At 38.1% G+C, this 24,270-nt stretch overlaps 1 protein-coding gene across 12 annotated transcripts in view; it reads right to left on the bottom strand.

Annotated features, from left to right (window-relative positions):
* Positions 1-24,270, bottom strand: part of TRDN (triadin) — a 233,259-nt gene that overhangs the window by 87,096 nt on the left and 121,893 nt on the right. For all 12 annotated transcript variants that reach the window (XM_058420014.1, XM_040058143.1, XM_058420013.1 and 9 more), the window contains 2 exons: positions 12,339-12,374; positions 9,057-9,110 (listed from right to left, as the gene is read on the bottom strand). In XM_058420014.1, the coding sequence (XP_058275997.1) occupies positions 9,057-9,110; positions 12,339-12,374 (90 nt within the window). The remainder of the gene's footprint in view (positions 1-9,056; positions 9,111-12,338; positions 12,375-24,270) is intronic.

Raw genomic sequence — 24,270 nt, 5'->3', positions numbered from 1 at the left:
CAGCATATTTTTATTCAGGGAAGTTTTGCTGGTAATATAGTATTTTTCTACCATGCAGGGAATTGAGGTTTGATTTAGTCTGACATTTTACCATCTTTATTTGCTCTGATGCTTTAAACAAATTGGTTTACTTTTTTATGAAAACTGGCAAAGTTATGTATAACATGCCCGTAAAACCATACAAATATGTTTTTTGCCTCATTGACAGTGACATACTCCTAGGCAATCCAGAGTAGGTGGGAGACAGAAGAGAACCTGAACCTGCCTTTGTATAAGCTAAAGTATTCCCTAAAGCAAAAACAGTGCTAAAAGCATCTAGGCTGGCAAATTTGCTGAGGTGTATTTTAATCTTTAGTACCAGAATAGACAGTCACAAAGAGTGACCCTCCCTACCCGACAGGAAAGAACAATTGATGTCCTGTCCTAATTTATATAGGTATGTGCACACATGTATGAGCGTGTGTGTGCACCTGTTATTTCCTAACTCAGATAAAGCATTCATGTCCAAGAATGGTTCAGGAAAATAAAAATTGTACTGGGAATGACATAGATTGGAAAAGTTTAAATAATTGGCATTTCAAGTGGATGTGCTGCTGTGTGGGATGCACCACGTCTTAATAAATCACCACTCTTTTGTTTGCACTCAGTAGCTGCATAAAAATGGTGCTTTCTTTACTGTTGCTTATCTTTTACCACAAATATTTCAGTCAGGCCTACTATTATTGTATTCTATGCAATGTCTTAAATACTTGAATCCTTAGCAGAAAGTTAGCTTGGTCTTATAGTTTTGTAATCTTGGTTTTATAAGCTATATATAAAACTTCTCAGAACTTCATATCATGTTGATTAATTAAAAACAAATGAGACAGAGTGGTAAAGCTCTGAAAAGATATCCTGTCATTAAGAATATTGAGAACATAATCATTTAGATAAAAAGGAGATCCCTTTAGTCCCTTCTGTTAGATAAAGAGGAGATCCCTTAAGTCTCTTCTGCTGAAGGGAAATATCACAATATGAGTTCAGGTACGTTGTTTGACCTGAGATAATCCACATGAGAAAGTCTTGCATCAAACTAGATTTTTCCTGTTCTCCTGCTCCCAAGGAGTATGTTTTCTGCTATATTTCACTGCTGTTCTTACTTTCTTGATAATTGTAGAAAACCTCACCACTGTTTTACACTGTGATTTATAAAGATTGTGAACTGTACAAATGCATTTCTTTCTGGAATAAGAAAACACCAAGGAAACCTCTTACAACGTGAAATCATGCCACACATATACTCACTCCTCTATATATGATCATCTTTTGAGGAGGGTGACAACCAGTTTTCCTGATGGATTTTTGTGAAGAAAAGGAAAGCAGGTGACAGTTCTCTGTGTCAGTATCTTTGTTTGAAATCTGCTACCTTGTTGGGAAATATTTGAGAATAATTTTGTGAAAAGAAAAGAAGGAAAAGCCTGGATGAAATTCTACTGTGTTCAGTTCCATCTATTTGGTCTGAGGCTTTTCTTCACAGACAGAAAGCAATGGCATCAAAAATGTCTATCATAAATTGTAGATGTAATATAAGCATATATATTATAGAAAAGTATAATCTACACCACTGCACCCTTGCAAATCAAGTGGCATTTTCATAATGAGCGCAATGGATCAGGATGAGGCCCATTTATTCCCATTCTCGCTAAGTGAAGTTGGTACCACTTCCAAAACATTAATGCCTGGAAAAATAACTATGTCTGTAATGTATGTGATAGCCTGGACTCAACGAAGATTAATGCCCTTGAATGCCCTTGAACACTTTGCTGGGTCACCTGCCTGGTGGATGCAGGAAGGGCTGTGGATGTTGTCTATTTGGACTTCAACAAAGCCCTTGACACTGATACTCCTGGAAGAGCTGGCAGCCCGTGGCTTGGACAAGAGCATTGTGCTGGGTTAGGAACTGGCTGGATGGCTGGGCCCAGAGAGTGGTGGTGAACGGTGCTGCATCCAGCTGGGGCCAGTCACCAGTGGTGTACCTCAGGGGTCTGAGCTGGGGTCAGCTCTGTTCAATATTTTTACTGACGACATGGATGAGGGTATTGAGTCTTTCACGAGTAAATTTGCAGATGACACCAAGCTGGGAGCATGTGTCGATCTGTTGGAAGCTAGGATGGCTCTGCAGAGAGACCTGGAATGGTTGGATGGATGGGCAGAATCCAATAGGATGAAGTTTAATAAGTCCAAGTGCCAAGTCCTACACACTTTGGCCACAATAAGCCTCTGCAATGTTCTAGGCTGGGGTCGGTGTGGCTGGACAGTGCCCAGGAGGAAAGGGTCCTGGGGGCACTGGTGACAGCAGCTGAAGATGAGCCAGCAGTGTGTCCAGGTGGCCAAGAGGGCCAAGGGCATCCTGGCCTGGATCAGGAATGGTGTGGCCAGCAGGAGCAGGGAGGTCATTCTTCCCCTGTACTCGGCACTGGTCAGGCTACACCTTGAGTGCTGTGTCCAGTTCTGGGCCCCTCAGTTTAGGAAGGACGTTGAGATGCTTGAACATGTCCAAAGGAGGCAACGAGGGTGGTGAGGGGCTTGGAGCACAAACCCTGTGGGGAATGGCTGAGGGAGCTGGAGCTGTTTAGCCTGGAGAAAAGGAGACTCAGAGATGACCTTATCACTCTCTACAACTTCCTGAAGGGTGGTTGTAGACAGCTGGGGGTTGTTCTCTTTCTCCAGATAGCAGCTGACAGAAGGAGAGGACACAGTCTTAAACTGAGATGAGGGAAATATAGTTTGGATATTAGGAAAAAGTTTTTTACAGAAGGGGTGATAAAGTACTGGAATTGTCTGCTGGGGAGGTGGTGGAGTCACCGTCCCTGGATGTGTTTAAAAAAAGACTGGATGTGGCACTTGGTGCCATGGTTTAGTTGAGGTGTTGGACTCGATTATCTTAAAGGTCTCTTTTAACCTAGCTATTCTGTGATTCTGTGAATTCAGGATGGAGTTAAAGATATGTTAAATCCTTGTTGAAATTGGGCCTAATTCTAGCCAAAAGTGCACTTGAATCATTGAACAAGTTCAGGGCTATGAAAGTTGGCCAGCCTCAGAACAAAGCACCTTAAAATGCCTTTTCTGTAAAGAGTGGATGCTTCTATAATCCTTTTAGCTATGATTTTTTGGTTGCACTTATTTGACCTTCTTTTACTGACACTATTGTTACTTTCATGTATGAATAAAAATCATTTTTGTAGTTAACTTGCTCCCCCTGCCTTGCTCGAAAAGTAGTGCTTTGTGTTAGCAATACAAAAGTACTTTGATGCATAGCAAATATCTGGTGAGAAAAAAGAAACAAGTCTGCATTTACAGTACAAGTGTCTTCACACACACTGTGAACTGAAAGGAAGTACTGGAAATAATTTTAGCTCTATATTATCCTGAAACAGAGAATACTCTAAGGAAAGCATAAACGGAAAATAATGTGCCAAGCAATGAGACTGAGAATTTCAACATCCTAGAAAAAGTAGAAAAAAATATAATGGATTTTAGGCCATTTACTCAAAAACATTTAAAAATTTTTGTGAATAAAAACTGGATTACAGATGATAAAGCTTAGTGTAAAATCAGCTATTTCATGCTCTCTTTAAATAAATCCTTTATGTAAAGAATTCATGATTGTAAAGTAAAATCTTCTAACATTGGAAAATTATTCCCCTTTCAGGGCATCATCTATTGTGACATAAGTAAAGAATTCATTTTTCCTCTCCCATTCAGAGTCGGATAATGGCTCAGTTTACATAATCCTGTGGACAATTTAGGACATCATGTTCTGTAATATTTTCTCAGACTTCAACTGAGATGAAAATGTCAGTGGGTTGAAATGATTTGTGGAATACATCTCCATCCACATAATAGATTCCTGCAGATATTAAGTGGCTGAGTGGTGGACTACTGCAGCAGCAACATGGCTTTAGGTGCACAGGGACAAAACAGTGCATTCCTGGCAGACCAGGAGCAGAGTCAGCTCTGAAGCTTCAATAAAGCCTAGTGGAAACATCCTGGGAGAAATAGTTGAGGACCAAGACGCAGCTTCTCCTGTCCTTCGGCCTATTGCTGGGGATTGAGATCAGACAATTTCCAGCTACTCTGCAAAAACAGGCAAACCTGGAACCATCCCATTGAAACCAGAAAGGAAATTACTAAGTCAGAGGAGATATGATATTTAACTTCCGAAAGAGCTGAGGTGGGACAGAGGAAGAATTATGTTAAAATGGACTGAAAAGAAAGCTTTGGTGATTCAGAAGGATTACAAAACGATCCTGGATGTAAATCCAAAGACCCTGAGCAGCAATATTAATACAGGTAGGGCTTCATTATTTTGTTTACTGCTGCATAAAGACCTGCTGTTTAAGCGAAGATTTTTTTTGTACAGAAATAATCTGCAAGGCTTGTCTTTCTGCATTCAATAAGTTACCTCTAGCATTTATCCCCGAAGAGAGAGACTGTAAACTCAGAATATAAACATTGAGAATGGCTGTGCTTATGTTCTGAAAAAGTCTGAGAGGGTTAACTTCAGGGAACAGAAAATTGAACTGTCTACTCTAGCTACCAGAATAATTTTCTCGGTAACGTCAGTACGACAGAAATACATGCAGAGATGCTTTCACCAGGTGCAGTGGCTGCTTATAAAGAGAAATTTCAGGGCACACAGCGGCACTCAGACATAAGATCCTGAGGAGAATGCAGGATTGAAAACTTTATTATGTCCCTATAGAGTGAGAGAGACAGGCCCTTTTTCATTTCTTTAAAGGTACTTACAGGGGGTGTGTAATATAAACTTGACGCTGATTTTTGAAGTCTCTCCTCTTGGACTGACTACACATGTCTACACAAGATGAGAATACATAGTTTGATGAATGATGTAGAGGGTGTGATGCTGTGAGTAAAATACATTCCTGGCATGTGATTTGAGACCTGAATCTGAGAAACCTGACAAATAATCCACAATACGTTTTCCTGTTCCATTGTGTTGCTAAATTATTCAATAGGGATGTTGAATTTTATTAATCTTCTGCAACATATGGTTTTAGCTATCTATATATTTGTGTCCTACAGGTGAAAATAAAAAGAAAATCAATAATCCAGCTCCTTGATAAACTTTTTCTACATTTCAAACACAACTACTGTGCCAGAAATTTCTGGGTTTTTTTTTTCCTTTTTATGTAGTCTAAAACTGTTTATTGCCATAAACCTTGTGGCAATAGCTTTCCTGATGTCATTTTAGTTACAATTGTTTATCTTGAACCAAGAATTAAAACAACTTCCTGGCTGAGTAAATAGCACCTATTACCAGTAAAACCAGTAGTTCTTCCTGCCTTAGGCAGAGTTATCTGCACCTATACCATCCATCCTCTAACCAAGTTTTTCAGTATAACCTGCATTCTAATATTCTGTACTTACCCCAAGAACCTATTTCCTATATAATTTCATAGAAATGTCCTCTTTCTGCTTCTTACAAACAGTGGAAAATTGGTGGCATAATGAAGTAATAATAATTCTAGTACAACCGGCAGTCAGTTTGGGAGATTGGAAGCAGCTGACATCTGAGCACTTAAAATTAGCTATTGTCAGTCATACTTATTTTATTCTTTCTTGATCCAGACTAAATTTTATTGATATTCAAGGGAGAAATTGTGCTCAAAAAGTTTCTGTTATGAACCCAAAGTGAGTGATGAATAGGATTTTTTTTTTTCATGTGTGTGGAGAGGAAGATGGGGAAAATTAGGCATTAAACCCCACTAATTAGGCAGTTAAGTGACAGTACAAAATCTGTTAAACATACTGTAAAATTAATTTAAAATATTTCAAAACCATTCCAGGGAAATTCTAAGCCGCAATTAGGACTTATTTTTTGCAGTGTTGAAAAGAATTAGAACCCTTTTTAAGATCAGGCAAATTATCAGGGGATAGCGCTGTCAGTGGTGCTTAGAGAAGGTGCAGGGGTCTTGCCTATGAAGCGAGGCCATCTCCTGAGAGGGACTCGCAGATGAGCTGTTCCCATCCCTCTCCCTAGCTACAGGAGTGCATGAGGTTAGTGGCACTGAGGCCTGCCAGGGAACGCAGTCACCCTCCTGCTGATTTAGCTGGAAATGCTCCCTGCATGACTTGAACCTGTGCTCCCTCCCTGTCATAGGTTGGCATTGTCCTGCACCTCCATGCGCTTGCTTTTCCCACAGGGACAAAACAAACCCAGCAAACTTACAAAAGCGAGTTGTGATGTCTCTGCCCCACCGAGAGCTGGAACATTCGCCCAGCAGAATTAGGTACAGCTGTAGGGCATGATAAGGGTTGAGGTGTGAGGCTACATAAAGGGATGGGAATAAGAGGGAAATTTCCCTCCTAGCCCCCTCTCCTGACAAAAGATGTCAGGATAAGGCAGCTACTCACCACCTACACACCCCGGCTCTGAGAAACCCTTCAGGGGGAGCCTGCTGGGCCCAGCACACAAGGGGTGCCTGAGGAAATACTGGGAAAGAAACCTGTGCCGCTCCTCAGGGCAAAAGGACAGACTGATATCTTGTAAGGGTAGGTCACTCTCAGACCTGCTCTGCTGGCACAACTGCGGAGACAATGCACTGTGCAGAAAAAAAATGGCTGCAGGATTTAGAATGGGAACAACATAAAACAGGGCAACTGAGGAAGATGTGTAACGAAACCTCTTCAACTCCAATTTCTCCCTTAGAGCAATATCACTAGCATATATCTATGAAACTATTCTGCTTTACAGCCAGACACTGGGATCTCAAGTCCAGTTTCTGAGGATTGTCAGAGAGGTGATTTTTTTCCAGTTAGAGAAATCTGGAAATGTTTGAAAATATTCACTTTCAAAATTAAGTAATGGAAATTTATTGAGGCTGGTTTCCTAGAGCAACTGTCAGCTTGCAGATCCAGAAGGTCTCATAGACTTCCAAACTCCTTATACACTTTCTTTGCTTTCTCTGTGTATAGATACATATAGGGAGGTAAAAATAGTGCATGTCAAATTAGGCAGGGATTTCTCAACCAGATCAGGAACATATGTGATATAGAGGCACTGTGATATGACCAACTGTGCTCTCAGTCTGTTCAGTCTGTTAAGAGGAGTAAACCTTGAGCTTGAGGCATTCTTGGGTACAGGTTGTGATGTAATAAGATATGTGGAAGAAAATGAAATATGAAATTGGATAATATATTTAATTTACTGTGCTAATAGGCAACAGTCTACTTACGATGTTGCCAAACGAGCATATTTAATATTTTGCTATGGTGAGTTATTCTGGCAGTGAATTAATTTTCAGGGAACTGGAGAGGAAGCTAAAATGTAGAATTCAAAGCATACTGCTCTTTATAATTTTTAAGGCAAACTAGATATTTAGAAATGTGTCAGAACAGACAAATTTATTTTATTTTTCCATAAGAAGCCATGCCAGTTTTCTCCTTTCTTTTTCTTAAGCAGATTACTGTCATCACCATTCTTGTCAACAAGCATACTCATTGCAATATTTTTCAAACATGAACACAAATATTGGATGCAGGCAGGTGGAATGAATTAATTATAAGCATATGAGTCTAACACAACAACTTCTACAGAGTACTGTTGAGACTTCTAAGGGTCTAGCTATAAAACATACTTTGGCAAGAAAGCTGTTTTAAGAAATTATCAGTGACATGAATGTAAATGTTTGTGGAGCCAGACTTGCTGAAATCATCTGAGCTGAAGGCCATGCCACACACACGTGCCTAGGACAGCTTTCAGCTGTAAGCCAAGGCAATGGCGTGGTTTACACTGTTACCCCATTGTGTTAGCAGAGGTGAGCGTGGTGTCAAGCCAACACAGCAGGCAGGGTTGGGGGGCACTGTGGGGAAATGGTGCTTCCCTGGCCAGTTCCACACCGTGCATTGTACAGCCAGGCAATATGGGCTGCAATAACCCACATCCACTGTGACTCCAGCCTGTGAGTCCTCCTGGGAGAGAGACAACTGCAGGTGTTCCTGGCTTGCACTGATCCTTGACCAATTCCCAATCACCCCTACTGATGCAAGTTATTGTTCCCTTTTTCAATGGAGGAGAGCTCTGGGATAGACTACGGAAACAGTCTGAATTCGAGAAACATAGCCAGAAAACAATCTTAAAGGGGAAAAAAAAAAAAAAAAAAAAAATCTCAGCTCCATACAGACGGATCAGCTGGAGGCAAGAAGCAGCAGGGGAAAGTGTGGGCTGGCCACTGCTGGGATGCCAGCACCAAGCACAGCTCAATAGCACAGAGTCTGGTGCAACACCAGCTATCCTGCTTTAGGCTACAATGATATTATGGTTTATACTCTACACTTTCATGTAGGAGAGTAAACTCCTGGGGGGGTTTCTGGTAGTTAATATAAAATGTAGTTAGTCAAACTACGAATATAAAGACTACTCAGGTTGTTATTCATTATATTGGGTTTTATTTAATTAAGCAGAAATGAGATGTGGCATTTTTGAAGACAGCTGTGAAGCAGATGAGATCATAAATAAATAAAAAATATTAGATTCTTACAATCCAATTTAAATTCAGATTGAAATTTATGCCATTATTTGTTTAAAAAATCTGTTTGTCTTTTCAATGCATATTTGTGATTATCTAAGAGCTGCATTTTGACAACCTACTGTGAGATCAGTACTTTGAAATATCAGATCTTTTTCTCAAAGGGCTCTAATATAGCTTCACATAGAAACTAGTTTCTGTAAATATTGTTTTTAATGCAGTCTTTACATTCGGATTTTTTTTTAATCTCAAGCATTGTAGAATGGCCCAATATGGAACCTCATAGCTGCCACGGGAGGACAAGAATCAAACATGATGCTAGAAATCAGTGTTAAATACGTTTTTTCTTAGCAAATGTTTCATATATGAATTATCACAATGATTTAGAGCAAAACAGGCAAAACCACCCCCAACAGCTAACAAAAACCACCGGTTTATGTGCAATCCAGCAGATGGTGCTATGATGCAATAAACTGGTTCAAGAGTACAAGAAATACACAGCATGCAAACATTTTTCTCCTTTACCTGGTGCTGCTGCTTTTTTGATGGCTGGGTTGGCTGCAGGAGCTTTTGCTGGCTCTTAAAAAAATTAAAAATTAAACCACTTATTACAAAGCATTATATTTTAAAAACCCCACAGAAACCTGAGGAAAAGCTTCCAGTGAAGAAGCCTGTAAGGATTTTTTAAACTGAAGAGTTAAACAAAGAGTTTACCCAAAGGGAGAAGGGCTGACTTGTCTTCAATAAACTCAAAAGCAACAACAGAATAACCTGAAGGGCTACTAAGCTCTAGTTGTTAGGCACTGAATCCATTCTTTCAGCATTTTCTGCTTACTAGTTCAGTATCTATTGGCAAAGCAGAGGAAAGAAGGCATGCAGGGGTTTCAGCATGACCTTGCCCCTCAGGCAGCAGCTGAGTGCTGGGAGCCTCTGCATCTGATCTCGCAGCTCTGAGAGCAGAAGGTCCTGAAGCAGCCTCTGGCAGCTGTTGAGGATTCACTCTCGTGAATTCAGCAGTGGTACTTCAGGGGATCCCACAGCTCTTCGCAGCAGCATCCTTTCTCTTAATCTGAAACTGGCCCTGATTAGAGGAGGTGAAATTAGGCTGCTTTTGCAAAGTACATCCACAGACTTGGCTGTACCAGGAATCTTCCTCCATCCTGAAGAGTGGAGGAACGTTAGGAGAGAATCTTTATGTTTGATCTGGTTTGATCCAATTGAAAGAACAATTGCTTTATTCTCTTAGCAGAGAAATGTGCCCTCTCTAGCCATTTAGCTGTTCTTGGTCTTCTCATGAAGCATTTGCACTAAATTGTCTTTGCTTGTAGAGCATGTCCTTGTGGAATGGAGGTCCTAATGATTAATGGCATGAGCATCCCCAGGTGGATTTGGGGAATTTCAGCCCCATGTAGAAGAACCTAAGTAACCTACTAGATTTGTTCACTCTTTATTAGTATTCAGTTATTTGCTTTTATGTTAAGGAACTACCAAAACAAACTGTACTTAAACCACAATAGTTAAACAAATATCCATAAGCTAAACTCCACCAATGGTAATAAAGGATTTTTTTGTATCAGCTAGAAGGTTCTTTAAATTAAAATTCACGTCTTCATATCTTGAGAGGAAATAACTAATCATTTTAATCACAAACTGAATTACAGAATGTCAAAAAATGTTAGTTAATCCTTCACATCTGCCACTGTGTTATTACAATGAAAAAGAACATGGCTAAATCAGGAATGTAATTTTGAGTCCTTCTCCTTCAGTCTTTTGAGAAGTTAATAAAAGATGCATCAGATTGTCTTATAAAATGGAATGAAAACAAAATATAGTTTGCATGTGTAGGATTGCTTTGTTTCCACCCGTTTAAAAGCCCACAGCTGATAATTATATCCCAACTTAGTTATTATCACAGCATTGCAATTATTTGGGGTGCTCACCCCTCCTTCAAGGAAATTTGTAGAAGTCCTTGAAGAATTTACTTAGCATCACTTTTGTGAGCGCCTGTGTTTGCAGAAGAGATACAACACACATGTTCTGTAAGTGTCAAATGGACCTAATACAAAATAGCAGGACTCTTTCATTTATCCCCTTTTGAGCTCTCAGCTAGAGTATGCTTGACAGTGAATTTTTTAAAAACTTTTTTTGTAACATCTATTAAAACAAATTAAGTTAGGATTCTTTCTGTTATACAAAGATTTTGATTTTAAATGTTTAATATCTGAGCAGCTAAAATAATTTTGAGAAAAAATAAAATTAAGGATATGTTTGACTAAAAATTTCTGTAATCTATTTAATTTTTATGTAATTTTTTAATAGCATTGAAACAAAAGTGCCCGAAATTTAAACTGGCTTTTGCAAGCATACCATTTTCAATTTGTTATTGACAAATTATTTAAGTGCTAATGATTTTGCATTGTTACCTCAACTACTTTCAGCTGGAAATTTCACTCTGGATATTTCACTCATGTGATGGAAATGGGAAATTTTGCTGTGACAGCTGCTGTGGAATTCTCCCATGAAAGGAACCACAGAATTGTTTGGATTGGAAGGGATCTTTAAGACCATCTTGTTCTAACTCCTCTGCCAGCCAGGGACACCTTCCATGAAACCAGGTTGCTTAAAGCTCCATCCAGCCTGGCCTTGAACACTTCCAGGGAGGAGACATCCACAGTTCTCTCTGTGTAACCTGTTCCAGCACCTCACCACTGTCACAGTAAGGAAGTTCTTCCTAATATCCAATCTAAACCTACTCTCAGTTTAAAGCCATTACCTCTTTTGCTGTCATTGCATACCCTTGTGAGAAGTCCCTCTCCAGTTCTCCTGTAGGCCCCTTTAGGCACTAAAATGCTGCTCTGAATTATGTGTCCAAACTAATAGGTCCTTTTAGACCTGCTTGAAAACAGGTACTTATTTCACCAACAGGACATTACTTTTAGAGTAAGTCTATGAAAAGTTTTGTTAGATATTTCTGCAAAATTTGGTTAAGAACCCAATTATAAGCTTTTTTTTCCATTGCCAAAAGAAACTTTTTTAATAAATTGCTGCAAAACTGAGGATGGCAGGAGATTGTTCTGCCACAGAAGTCAAGAAAGTTCATACATGGAAATGAGTCAGTGCACTCTTTAATTGTGAATTTGAATCAGGTTTCGAAGCCCCATATTCTCCTAATTTTTCTTATACGCTGTATTTATATTTTTCTTATATACTGAACAGAATGCTGAGCAGGTGAAGTCTTACCGAAGATACTGTCTTGTTGTCCTTACTGTGTTGAGTAAGTAATTGATGCTTGCAAATTTGCAGAAAAGTAAGATGTAGCTCTTCCCTTTTAAATGATACCATGTTCCCAGAGCATTTTTTGGCTATTTTTTCAGAAGAGCATAATTCCCATCTCCCTTCAGCTGCAGAAGTTTCTCTGTTGGAACCAGAGCTACCTAGACATGCTTCCTCAGCATGCTGAACTCTGAGCCTTCCCAGCCTATTTATGAAAATTGCTGCCACTGTGATCACAATCAGCTGGGACATCAATTTGACATTTCCTCCCTTATGAGACCTCTGTTTTTGAAGACAGTGATAGGAAAGAGGGAAAGGCAAAACTGTCAGTCACAAAGACTAATGTGCAATTAGAAGTAGTGTAAGAATGGATTTAGAAGGTAGGAGGCAGCTGAAGTCCAAACGTGTCATTTTTCAATTATAAATGGTATAGCTACTTTGCATTTTCAACAGCTCCCTAACTGTTATTTTTGGATTAATGAAATGCACTTTTTGAAAATGCATTGGATTTTAAAAGAGATCGTAGTTTCTTACTTTTGAGTTCTTTGGACACAGCAGCTTCTTTTTTATCTGTAAGAGAGAAAAAAACACAAAAACCATAAATGCATATGCATAAGAACATCATAAGGATAAAGGCAGACAGGAAGCTGCAGTGTGTGCTTTAGAGGTGAAACAGCTTATTTGCTATGAAGTGCATGGGAATGATAATACAGCTATTCATTCCACTTCTGTTTGTTTCATGTGGCACTAATTTAACCCTAAGTGTAAGCATGGGAAAGCCTGTGTGACCCTGAACACTCTTGTTTAATTTTGGTGTGGTAATACGTGGGGTTTGAGACGTGATTGAGTTACCATGGCTTACATTCGTCAGCTGAGCTATGGTTGCTCACCATGTGCACGTTGTCAGGCTGCAGCAACACAAGGGAGGATGCGCAGCCTAAGAACAGAGACACAGTGGAAAACATCCTCTTACTGCAGTTGTTGGCAATCACACATCTGAGGCCTGGTTTAGATTTTCTGCCTAACACCTTTTGAACCTGGAGAAACTCAGTCCTACATATGGTCCATGTAAGAGCAGGCAACGTTCATCCCTGCTTGACTTGAATAAAATTGAAATTACTTAGCTGAATCAAAATGCAGCCTGGCCAGGCAATATACCAGAAGGCTTAACTACGTTGTTCAGTCTCACTTTCACTTATGGGAGGATTTCTGTGCAACTTTTTTGCAGAACTTTTTTTCTTATGCCTGAGAGATTTGGAGTCTTTACTGAGGTGATATAAGTGTGCAGAAAAACTCAGAGTTAGCTTCTCTCTCTGTTCTAATTCTTGGTGCTATTCTGCCCCAGGGCTTTTAACCGGGTACAAAATCACGCATTTTTAGAAATATTCTTGGTGCTTCACATACCTTTTTCACTAGTCTCACCTGTATAATCAAGAAATTATTCATGGGGATCCTGTGAGACAGGAGCAAAGGCACACATAGAGCAGAGGTAGAAGGTACTCCCCCGGATGGTTATGAGGAAATTAACATCCTCTCTAATAAGCTATAGTGTGCCTGGAATATAGGCAGGATAATGCTTATGTCCACAACATGTAGGAATGATAAATGAATTGTGCTCTTAAACACTAGTATAAGGAATACTTCAGGGCAGAAGCTGTCAAATTAAATTGCTTGCAAACCCAAGACTGTCTTATTACTGCTAAAAATGCAAAGTTGCTTCTTTTTCTGTTGCTTTCTAAATTGCTGTGGAGAAGTCGATATGAGATAAGGTAATGCAAATGACTGCCAAGTAATCTAATAATCTTGAAAAATTTGGAAGAAAATATATTTCTACTTGGGTGATATACTGCTCTGAACTGAAATATTTCTGGGTTAATCCTCTGCTTCCACTAACTCTCTGTGAAAGCATGTTCTGCAGGCATTACTTCAAAGTATGATAATTACCACATTTAGATGAAATTAATCATGAAGCAGCTTCCAGCCATGTTATCTGGCTAAGGAGCCTATTGAAGCCTTCAAGAAGTGCCTATTAGTTGCCAGATATGGAAATTTTGGAAGGTATATATTGCAATGATATGAATCATTTATCACAATAACCTTCCATTGCTGGAAGCTATAAAAAAATAAATAAATTGACAGCATCATTTACAATAACAGACTGGATCTAAATAAAGCCCTCAAGTTCTTTATTTCCTTTCTTCGTATAAGTTGCCATTTATTAGGGCAACATACTTTCATATATTTTAAACCCATAATTTATTTTGAAAGAATCAATGTGTTTTCCCATCATCTGAAATATATGACATATAATAAATATAGTAAATAGCTGGATAATTTTTCAATAAGAAAATCTTATAATATGGGGGATTTGTGTTTTTGGTTTTTTTGTTTTAAAGTGAAGAAAATTTACCAATAATTGATTTCATTAGCACATATCAATATGAAAACGTAAATAGTGTTAGGATCTTCTCTTCAAGCCAAGGTGTCTCACATTTGATTTCTAAAGCCATATTTATCCAGCTAGGCTGGAATGGTTTACAGAAAATTATCCAGAGGAGGTTGTGTAGGACCTCAAACCATGGAATTATTTTTGAAGGTGTATAGCATTTACATCTACATCTACTTCAATTAGATAAATTATCTATTTGCAAAAAATTAACAACTGGTAGATCTTGCAGAAGGAGGGAAAACTGACCAGGACTTCTGAAGTCCCTAAATATGATTACCTGCTATAAGGCACAATTAGAACATATCAACTCAGTGGAAAACAACACCAAAAATGAATTGACCAATGTCAATAAAGGTGCAATTTGATACAATGAGAAATTTATCTCATTCATTTTTATTTTACACAGGTCTAGGGTTTAACTTTTAAGCTAGGGAGTGTGGTTGGGAATATAATTTATATTAAATCAGGTTTAATATTCATGTTTTTTTTTTAAAAAAACCCCAACAATGGTATGTTCTCTTGCTTCTTGGTGGTGTGGTGTTTTTTTTGATTTTTTTTTTGTTGTTGTTGTTTTTGTTTTTTTGTTTTATTGTTTTATGTTAATTTAGAAGAGGATTTTCCAAAAAAACCCAAATTTCTTCAGAAAATTTTGAAGACACATATTTAGGTCTTCTTAAAAGGCTCCTGTAAACCACACAAATACTGTGTAATGCAAAGATTTGGGTAACTCTGAGAACCCTATCCATTCCTTTTTCTTGAAAAAACCTGCAACAGACTTTAAAAGGCTAAGCTGATGAAATAGTTCGTCACCTGGGGAGCACTGTGAAGAACTCTTTTATTTCTAGAGTTGTTCTCCGGAGGTATTTGAAGACAATTGTATTCTGGTCTACAATCTCAAAAAGTAAGCATGCTTGTACAAGCTCTCCTTAGGTAAATGAACAGGCTTTTTTTTTTTTAATTGACTCTGGTAAAAGACTAAAATACTTAAAAACTATTTTATTAAAAAACACTGAATATTTAAACAAATATGATCTGACTTTGTTCTTATCTCTACAGGCTAAAATGATCAATTTTGAATTCAAACCAGGAATGAGCATTTGGCAACCAGCACAGCTGTATCTCAGTAGAACAGCAAAGAAGTATTTTATTTTTTTACATCTTTTTAGCACATAGCTCGATCTTTTCCTCAGGCCTTGATCAGTATTCGTTTGAAGTAAACTACCAGTACACAGTAACTACAAATGACATCTAAACTACACATGTGGGGAAAACAAAAACAAAAACTCTCTAAGTTTATATACTGCCTTTCATGGCAGTGAGTCCCTAGGGGGTTGGTAATGAGCTATTAGACAAGGATGCCCCGGTGCTCAGGTACAGAGTTTGGTTGTTTGAGTTTAAACACACTTCCAACATGGAATATTTCAAACACTGCTCTGAAATGAATTCCAGATCTGGGGTTCACGAAACTTTTACACCTTTTTAACAATGAATTTATAATACAGCATACATTGTACATTTCAGGAGATCTTCAGCAGTTCCATGCAACCTATAATTTTGATAACTAAAAGGAAGCTCTGGGAAATAAATTGATCTCAAATTGTACTCTCTTGAAAGGCTTGTCTGTGCCTTTTTTCCTAGAAATTTATCACTCAAACATACCCAAGGGTATTAAAAATTCTTGAAGTATTATTCAGATAAATGAGTGCATCAGAGTCAGTATATTGATAGCTCAGATAATGGTGCACCATGTTAAAATAACAGCTAAAACCCTTATAATTATTAGAAACCTTATGGTATATGTTGTATCTAAAACAACCTTTCTATTTGGAAGCTTACAAAAGAACACATTGGTGATATCAAATTTTAAAACAGAAGCTAATTTCAACATCAGTGGGCAACCACAGTGTCCAAGTTGCACGGTAGCTAATATCCTAATCAAACATGGTGTAACCCCATAGATTCCTCTGCTGCTGATCTGGACTAGGTACCAAGAGCCAGGGGAATTACTAGATGCCTCTGTAAAATACAATTCACGGAATCAAAATCTAAAGAAATAATTAAAATATTAAGCAGTTACTGAAGGACGAATTCTCACCTAAAATCTCAGCTAACACTTTCAACTTCTGTTTTGTACCTGATGATCACATACTAGGATGGACTTAATCAAACTCCACTGACTGGCTAATAGTCTACACACACCCACAGAAAATTGTGTGATGAAAATATCTCACACAGCGTGACCATAGTTCTCCAAGCAGAATGTTCCTAATGAGGCTCATACAAATCTTTCCTCATTTCTTGTTCAATTGTTTATTTTGACATGGGTATTCAATTCATCTTGTGATTAAAATTGGGTGAATAAAAAGAGAAGATGCCAGAAAAATGAACAGAAATTTCAAGAATCGTAAAGAATTGTGTTGAAAATAAAAAATAATGCTTTGCAGTGCTTTGAAGTCAAAACTTTTTCAGTTTTTCAGAAATAAAAATGAAATCTCCTGGTTGTTTTTACCAACCAAAGTACAGTCAGTTAAATGTATGCTTTGGGAGCTTGGTTCTGGCTTTGCAAGAACAATGCAACAGCAGAGTTTTCATGACACTGCACCTTACAAATATGACAGCTAAGGTTCCCTTTTCTGCCCTGAGCAAGAGTTCACATGACTGGAAATAAAAGTGATGGCAGGTGGCATCTGATGGCTGAGAACTTTCATCATGTGAATGGAAAACATAATTAAAGTCACCTAGAGACCAGTCTCACTACTGTCTGCTCCCAAGCTAGCAGATGTACCAGAATTTAGAAACAATTTATTAAGTGTCACAATTTGTACCTAATGTGATTTACAGTGGTAAAAGAGGATCACAACCCAGACAACTGAGCATTTTTCAAAATTAACTGTTGTTGAGCACATAGTAATTAAACAAGTATTGTCAAACCTTCTATTAAACTATACTGTGGTTTAATATTTCTTTATTTTTTTTTTCATTTACTTGGAGTTCTTAAAATTATTTTCCACAATACAGTATTGATTTCAACTAATATTCCAACAATTCTGAGAAATGTTCATTCCAGAAGTATCTTTAAGAATTTCTAAGTTGCTATTTAATTTATATTATTTTTTATTGTTTTTGATACATTTTCAATAATTACATGGCACTACTAAAGTAAATTTTACCTTACTACATCTAAAAGCTTTGTTGTTGTTGTTGTTGGTTGGTTGGTTTGTTTTGTTTTGTTTTGTTTTTTTAATTCTTATTTCAGTCACTTCCGTCACTTCTGAAACATCCCACATATAGGGATGTTATACCAGAGTATCTTCCCTTTCTGGCATATGTCTCCATTTCACAAAAAAAGTTTAAAAAGTTTTTAAAAATTCCATACAACATAGAAATAAAGAAATAATATTTCTTCTTCTTAGTAGACTTAAAATCTATGAGGGCTTTATCAAAACTGCTTATACTAATCTATGATTAAAATTTTAATATGCCTGAATCCCTAAAATTTGACAACATAAAAGCTGTTTAGAAACACCAATATTTATTCCACATGCAAAATGCAAAGCTCTGTGTTTGGACCAACACTTGATTTTGTTCCTTGTCTTAACCACTGAGCATGATATTGCCATATGCTCTGTGACAACTTATGGAAAAAAATCTTACATTTCCAGAAAAACATTTTTTGATGGGCATGAGAAAGGCATCTCATCTCACCAACAAGGCTGAAGTTGTGCACCAGGGAAAGCAAGGTACAGTGTCACTACTGATTCAAACTGTTCCTGACCCTTTGCATGACAACAATAAACTCTCTGACCAGCAACTATTGCTTTGAGAATAATGGGAATAACAGGGAAATTCATTGACAGAAGCCAGTAAGCCTTGAACCCCAGACACAGGTTTTGCATTTCTATCTTTTGCCTGCAGAAATTTCTCCATGCAAAAAAAATAAAAAGGGAAACTGCAGATAATGTTATTAAAGCTGGGTAAAATGGGCATATGTAGACATTCTGGGTGTTAAAATCAAATCTCCTCAAACAACATGAGACTGGACTATAAGACAGAAATTTTAAAATTAACTGATACACAATGTGGCTTGTAAAGGTGCTTGAATAGTGTAGGGCAATGAAAAAGGAGTTATCTTACTAAAATTCCTCTATTGTTGATTACAATAGAAAATCTGTGATAGTACTCAAATGTAAAGAGTTTATTTTCCACTGAAGCAGGAAAAACAGGCGAAACTTTCCATCTGCTCTCTGAGAAGGGTATCTTCTCACCTCAGCATTTTTTCTATTTCTTCTCCACTCACAGTAGCAGGCTTTTTTGAGAGTTTCTAAGTATCTTTGATGTCTCCAAGTCCCTTCTAATCACCAGCCCTTGGAAGTGTTGTTTCCTCTCTTCAGTGTCTCCTCACACCGTCAGGTCTATCACCATTTTCAAGGCAGCCCTATATTCCTGCAGCCAATGAGAGCCTGCAGCCCTGGGCACCAGAGCATCAGAAGCATGAAGCAACCTAAAGCACCAGAGCTTTTCAGAAAGTGTTTTGAAAATGCACATGGATAAAATACTAAATATTATCTCAAACAGATTTCCCAAAATCACTAAAAAGGTTCGCTCAGTAGAGCAAAAAATAAAGCAAGTAGAGGAAGGATGTGAGCAGACAAGAGATTCAGTTACAGTAAGAGAAAGCCTGCTCTTGGGGAATGACCAGTTTCAAGTATAATAGTGGTTCATGGTTCCACTAATTGGTAGTTCTCCTTTCTACTTTGAAATTGCTGGAATAGTTTCAGTCTTTCCACTGCAGAGCAGGTAGAAACCTGTTCATGTTAAATACATGCTCATGCATGAACAGTATCCTGGTTTGTATCAGAAATCCTGTGGCCAGACAGACTAGGACAAGGATCATCTCCCTGTACTTGATACAGATGAGGCTGCACCTCGAATCCTCCTCCAGTTTTTGGCCTCTCACTTCTTAAAAACCACTGATGGGCTGGAATGAGTCCAAAGAAGGGCAGTGGAACTGGTGAAGAGTATGAACCACAAGCCCTGTGATAAGCAGCTGAAGAGATGGGGTTGTTTAACCTGGAGAAAAAGAGGCTCTGGGGGACCTTATCACTCCCTCTGCAGCTACCTGAAAGGAGATTGCAGCAAGATGGGGATTGGCCTCTTCCTGGTAACAAGCAGTAGGACAAGAGGAAACGGTTTCAAGTTGTGCTAGAGGATGTTTAGATTGGATAGTAGGGAAAATTTCTTTACAAAAAGGATGCTCAAGCATTAGAAGAGGCTGCCCAGGGAAATGGGTGAGTCAGCATCCCTGGGGGTATTTAAAGCGCATGTGTGTTCACTTGGAGACAGGGCTTAGTGGTGGCCTTGGCAGGGATGGGTTTGAGGTTGAACTCAATCAGCTTAAAGGTGTTTTACAGCCTAAAATATTATATCATCTTCTATGTTATATATTATTATTATTATCTTTAGTATTATCTATATTATCTGCTGTGTTCATCAGGCATGGTTTAAAAAAGCAAATCTCAGGAGCATGATATGAGATTGCAGTCATCCACACACAGGAAGCTGTAAGTGCAGCTAATTACAGAAACTGTGGTCCTTTCAAGAAAAGGTGATTTTTTTAAATGTAGTAAATGTGAATAATAACATTGCGTCCTAAAATTTAAGAATCAGATATTTCCCTGGAATAACCTGTCATTTGAATTAGTGTAAATATTATAATAGATGAGATTTTTTTCAGCATCTTTGTCTTTCCTTGAAGCAACTGGGGGATGCACTCTAGACTTTTCTTAATAAGACTCAACACCAATACTGTTTGAATGATTCAGAAGAGAATTTTGGGTTAGAATAGGCTTTGTTAAATGCATGTATGCTATGCATCCTTGTGATATCTCTTTCCATACTTCTTAAAACATTTCCATTTCTTTCTGTCTGTTGGATAGACAGATATACAGATGGAACCTATAGACATTATCACTAGGAAGAAGATATTTTCATTTCTCTGAATGCAGATGCTTCAACATTCTCACTCTGTGAGAAGGGAAATATTAAATAATGAAATGTCCATCCACTCATCCTTATAGGTGACACACTACTCTAATTATACACTCATAAGTGAGGCAGAATCTATGAGAAAGCAACTTCATGCAGAACATACTGCAATCAAGCTAAAAATCAATGCTTTTATTACAAGTTATGTATGACTCTTTCACTAAAGAACATCTGATTATTCTATTTTCCTAATCAGTCAATAATACTTTATCTGACTTAGTCTCTCAGACTTACATATAGCAAACCACAAAATTGGCTCTACTTCTTGAAAAACAGATCAGGAGAACAAGCACAGCCTTGGGAATATTTACTGAAAGGTTAAAAAAATCATAACTAAATGCGAAGTGTATACAGACTTATATTTTAAGTCAGATATACCTTTGATCTCTGAACCTTTATAGGGTTTTGGTTCAGCGGAATGAATGTCTTTTTCTAATATGTATTCATCAAAACTTAGTAAAAGCTTCTAAGCTTTATTTCAAGGTCAAGGGATTTTTTTTTTCTTTTTAAGTGTAAAACAAAACAAAAGAAAGAAAATAATCCTGATCTCAGATTCTGAAGAGTCCTTCGGACTGACTTTGTGAGTCAAGCCATGAACTTGTCTATTTAGCAACAGCAGAAAATAACACTGCATAGTTATGTTATTTCAACCTGATGGATGTTATCTGTGCATGGCCATTTAACAAAGAATAATTATCCCAATGATCAGGCCTCCTGACTCTGATACACATCTTATTTTGAGGGCATAGAACAGTTTTTCTTCATTAAAGAGATTAACTTTGTATTGTTTGAGGCATAGGCATATTCTAATCCTGTCTTTTTCTGGATATGACTGGAAAAATAAACATTACATTAATCCCCAGACCAGCATTAAAAGGGCTGAGGAAAAAAATTGGATTCTTTAATTAAAGCTATGCCACCCAGATGATTGTACAGCGCAGGCAGTTCTTTCTATATATCCGAAAGTCCAAACACAATTTGTTTATTTGGTTGCCTGTATGGACTTTAGATTATTTATCACCTTCAAGCTTTATTATTTCTTGTGTCACATCTCCCCAAAAAGTTCTTTGTGAGATTGACTATACAATGTCAGAAGAGGTTGCCTGTCAGACACTAAATTACTCTCTGCTTTGTGCAAGGAAGAATCTCTTGCCAACTCATCAAAAAGTGAATAGTAATGCAAACCCAAGCCTCCTCGCTTTTATCTGTATTTATTAAAGGGTTGATATTTCTAATTCTTTGTCAATCAGATCTTACCAACATCATTCACTATTTTTCTCTTTCCCACCTCTCCCTACTTTGTGTAGTCCAAGATGAAAAAGAACAAACACGAAACATCAGATCTGGACAGAGCAATACTCAGTGTTGACCTGAAAGCATTCAACTCCCAACAGTCTGCAAAAGGGCCACTGAAAAGTGCATTGCATTTATTTGTCTGCTACTAATACTTCAGGGACAAGGCAGCTGCCACAGACAGTGAGTACTCAACTTTTTCTGTTCTGGAGATTTCTTTGTACGACATATGACGGGTTGGGGGTTGAGGGGGTAGGGTGGGTGTTGGGTGAGTGGGAAGTAAATAAAAAGATTTTCAGTATGGAAATTACAAGACAAAATACTGTTACTACTCCCTCAACGTACCCAACCTCCCCTCACACAATACTATCTGAGGGGGACTAAACAGAGGGTGGAGTGGAGACTGCAGCCTGATTCTGTCAAAATCCTTGCACAGGGAGAACTTTGTGGTACTTTCTAGCTGATAAGCCATGTAAGAGCTGAACACCAAGAGAGATAAAGGAGGAAGACCTACTGTTGAGTCAGCAGCTCTGGTAAAATTGCTTTCTTTGGACTGATGCATGTCCCAATCCCAAGACTATCTAAGATACTGTACTGAGATACCCAACACCAAGCAACCACCACCCCTCACTGAGTAAAGGTACAGATGTATGACTAAACTCACTCAAGCTCCACTTGAACATACATAAATCATAAAAAAGTAGATTAAGAATCGGCAGAAGTTAGGGAGGACTTCATCATATCTTCTAGGCTCAGTCAATGGCCTGAACCTCTCTTCTCCCCCATGGGAATGTATATTGGGTAAGAGCTGTATATAATTCATGCTGAATGATCATCTCTTTAGTATACTGCTTAGAATACATTTTTTGCAGTCAGACACTATCACTGGCAATCCTTCAACCTAAACCTGCCAGAATTTTATTAATAGAGTGCTATTCTAAGTGCTAACTCTTAATGTGAGTCCTTAATGGGTGCTAGCAGTCACTGGCAGCGGTAACAATGAGGAGGTCCAGGAGGCGGTCTCTCTGCTTGGCATGTGACTGTGAACAAGTCAGTCAAAACACTCTCTGATCCAAGGAAATGTGCAGTGAAGAGTCCCCATAATGGGACACTGACAGGTTGGTTGGGCACAAGGGTCTCAGTTTTCCCAGGACACAGACAGACTAATCAAACATTAAGGGTTTAAGATAATCTCCCTTTTTCATGTGACAGTGGGCAAGGATTGGAAAGGATCATTTTCCGCTAGAGGTGATTCCTAGTAAAGGAAAGAGGAGATGAGTCTTCCACCTGAGAGTCACCACATCAATTGCAATGGAGTATCAGTCTTAGACTCAGTCAGTTCTTATTGTGAGGTGAAGGAGAGTCAATGGAAAGATAGGAAAAACTTTTTTCTAACTCTAACTCTTTTTCTCTGCATTTCATCTAATTTTTATCTCTTGACCACTTGAAAGCTAATCATGTCCTGGAATGGCTCAAATGTTTGGGTTTTTTTGGTATAGATAATGTTACCATTCCCAGATGAAAAACTCTTTCAATAGGTAATATGGCACAGAAACACCATGGTCACTTTGCAGCCTCTGTACTTTTTTTCCAAAAGCACAGGAGATGTTTAGGAGCTCAGTTCTCACAGAAAATCAATGGGAGTTATGTGTCTGGCCTATGACGTGTTTGTACATCCACCAGGTGACATGCTGCATCTTTAGGCATGCTTCAGATCATGTTGTCAGTCACTGATGATGATGGAGCTTAGAATTCAAAGTCCACTTTTAGGTTTCAGTGTAGGGCATGTTTGAACTGCCTTTTGTCTTCTTTCAGGAGCAGACTCCCTTAAAAACAAGCCATATGGAGACCATGGGAATTGCCTTTCTGCTGTTTTTGTATCTCTATTCTGCCAGATTTTTTCCCCTTCTCCCTCACTGTGAAGCTGTTTTTATTCTTCTGCTTTCATCTGTTTGTGGGGCTACAATTTGATTTTTATTAAATAGCCCTATATGTCTGGAAGTTTTCTGGAAATGTCAATTAGGAAAGCAGGGGTTTCTTTTTCCATGGAAGACTAAATACGTAGAAGATGACTACCAGTCATGTGATCAGCTTAAAAAGGCTTATAAAAGTAATGCAGAAAGGAATTTCTCTTTTTCCAATGAGCTTGAAAGACGGTTGTCTCCAGCTGCATCTCTGCATTGACTCTTCACTACATTCTCTTTTAGCTCATTATGTAGCTCTGAGGGTATACCTCCGTAACGCTCAAGGCTAGAACACACCTTCAGGCACTCTAGTCTGTTGTCAGAGTCTCCTATATTTCAGCTAGGCTTCTTTTCAGCTGATGTGTATTTTTCATTAGGTAAACAATCATCTTCTGCAGACACCAAGGAAAGAAATATCCACCCTGTGCTGTGGTAGTTTATCACTCTTAGTGTTTAGAGCATGCACCTCATTTTCAGTCTAGATTCAGTTAGCTTCAGATTCCAGTCATTCATTCTTGTTTAACTGTCTCTACTATGTTAAAGGGAGCTATTGTAGCTGGAATCCTTTTTTCTTTTTCAGCAAAGGTACTTAGTATCCACAATAACTAAGTCACCTCTTCCTGAAGAGATTAATTGAATACTTTATTTTTCTGTGTGAAATAAAAAAATCCTTACTTTGTAAATACCTCAAGAGGCTTGCTTTTTTTTTTCCTTG

The sequence above is a fragment of the Hirundo rustica genome, chromosome 3 (genome assembly GCF_015227805.2).
Source record: "Hirundo rustica isolate bHirRus1 chromosome 3, bHirRus1.pri.v3, whole genome shotgun sequence".
Lineage (NCBI taxonomy): Eukaryota > Metazoa > Chordata > Aves > Passeriformes > Hirundinidae > Hirundo > Hirundo rustica.
The sequence above is the reverse complement of the archived record's forward strand: the minus strand, read 5'-3'. Positions and strand labels throughout refer to the sequence as shown.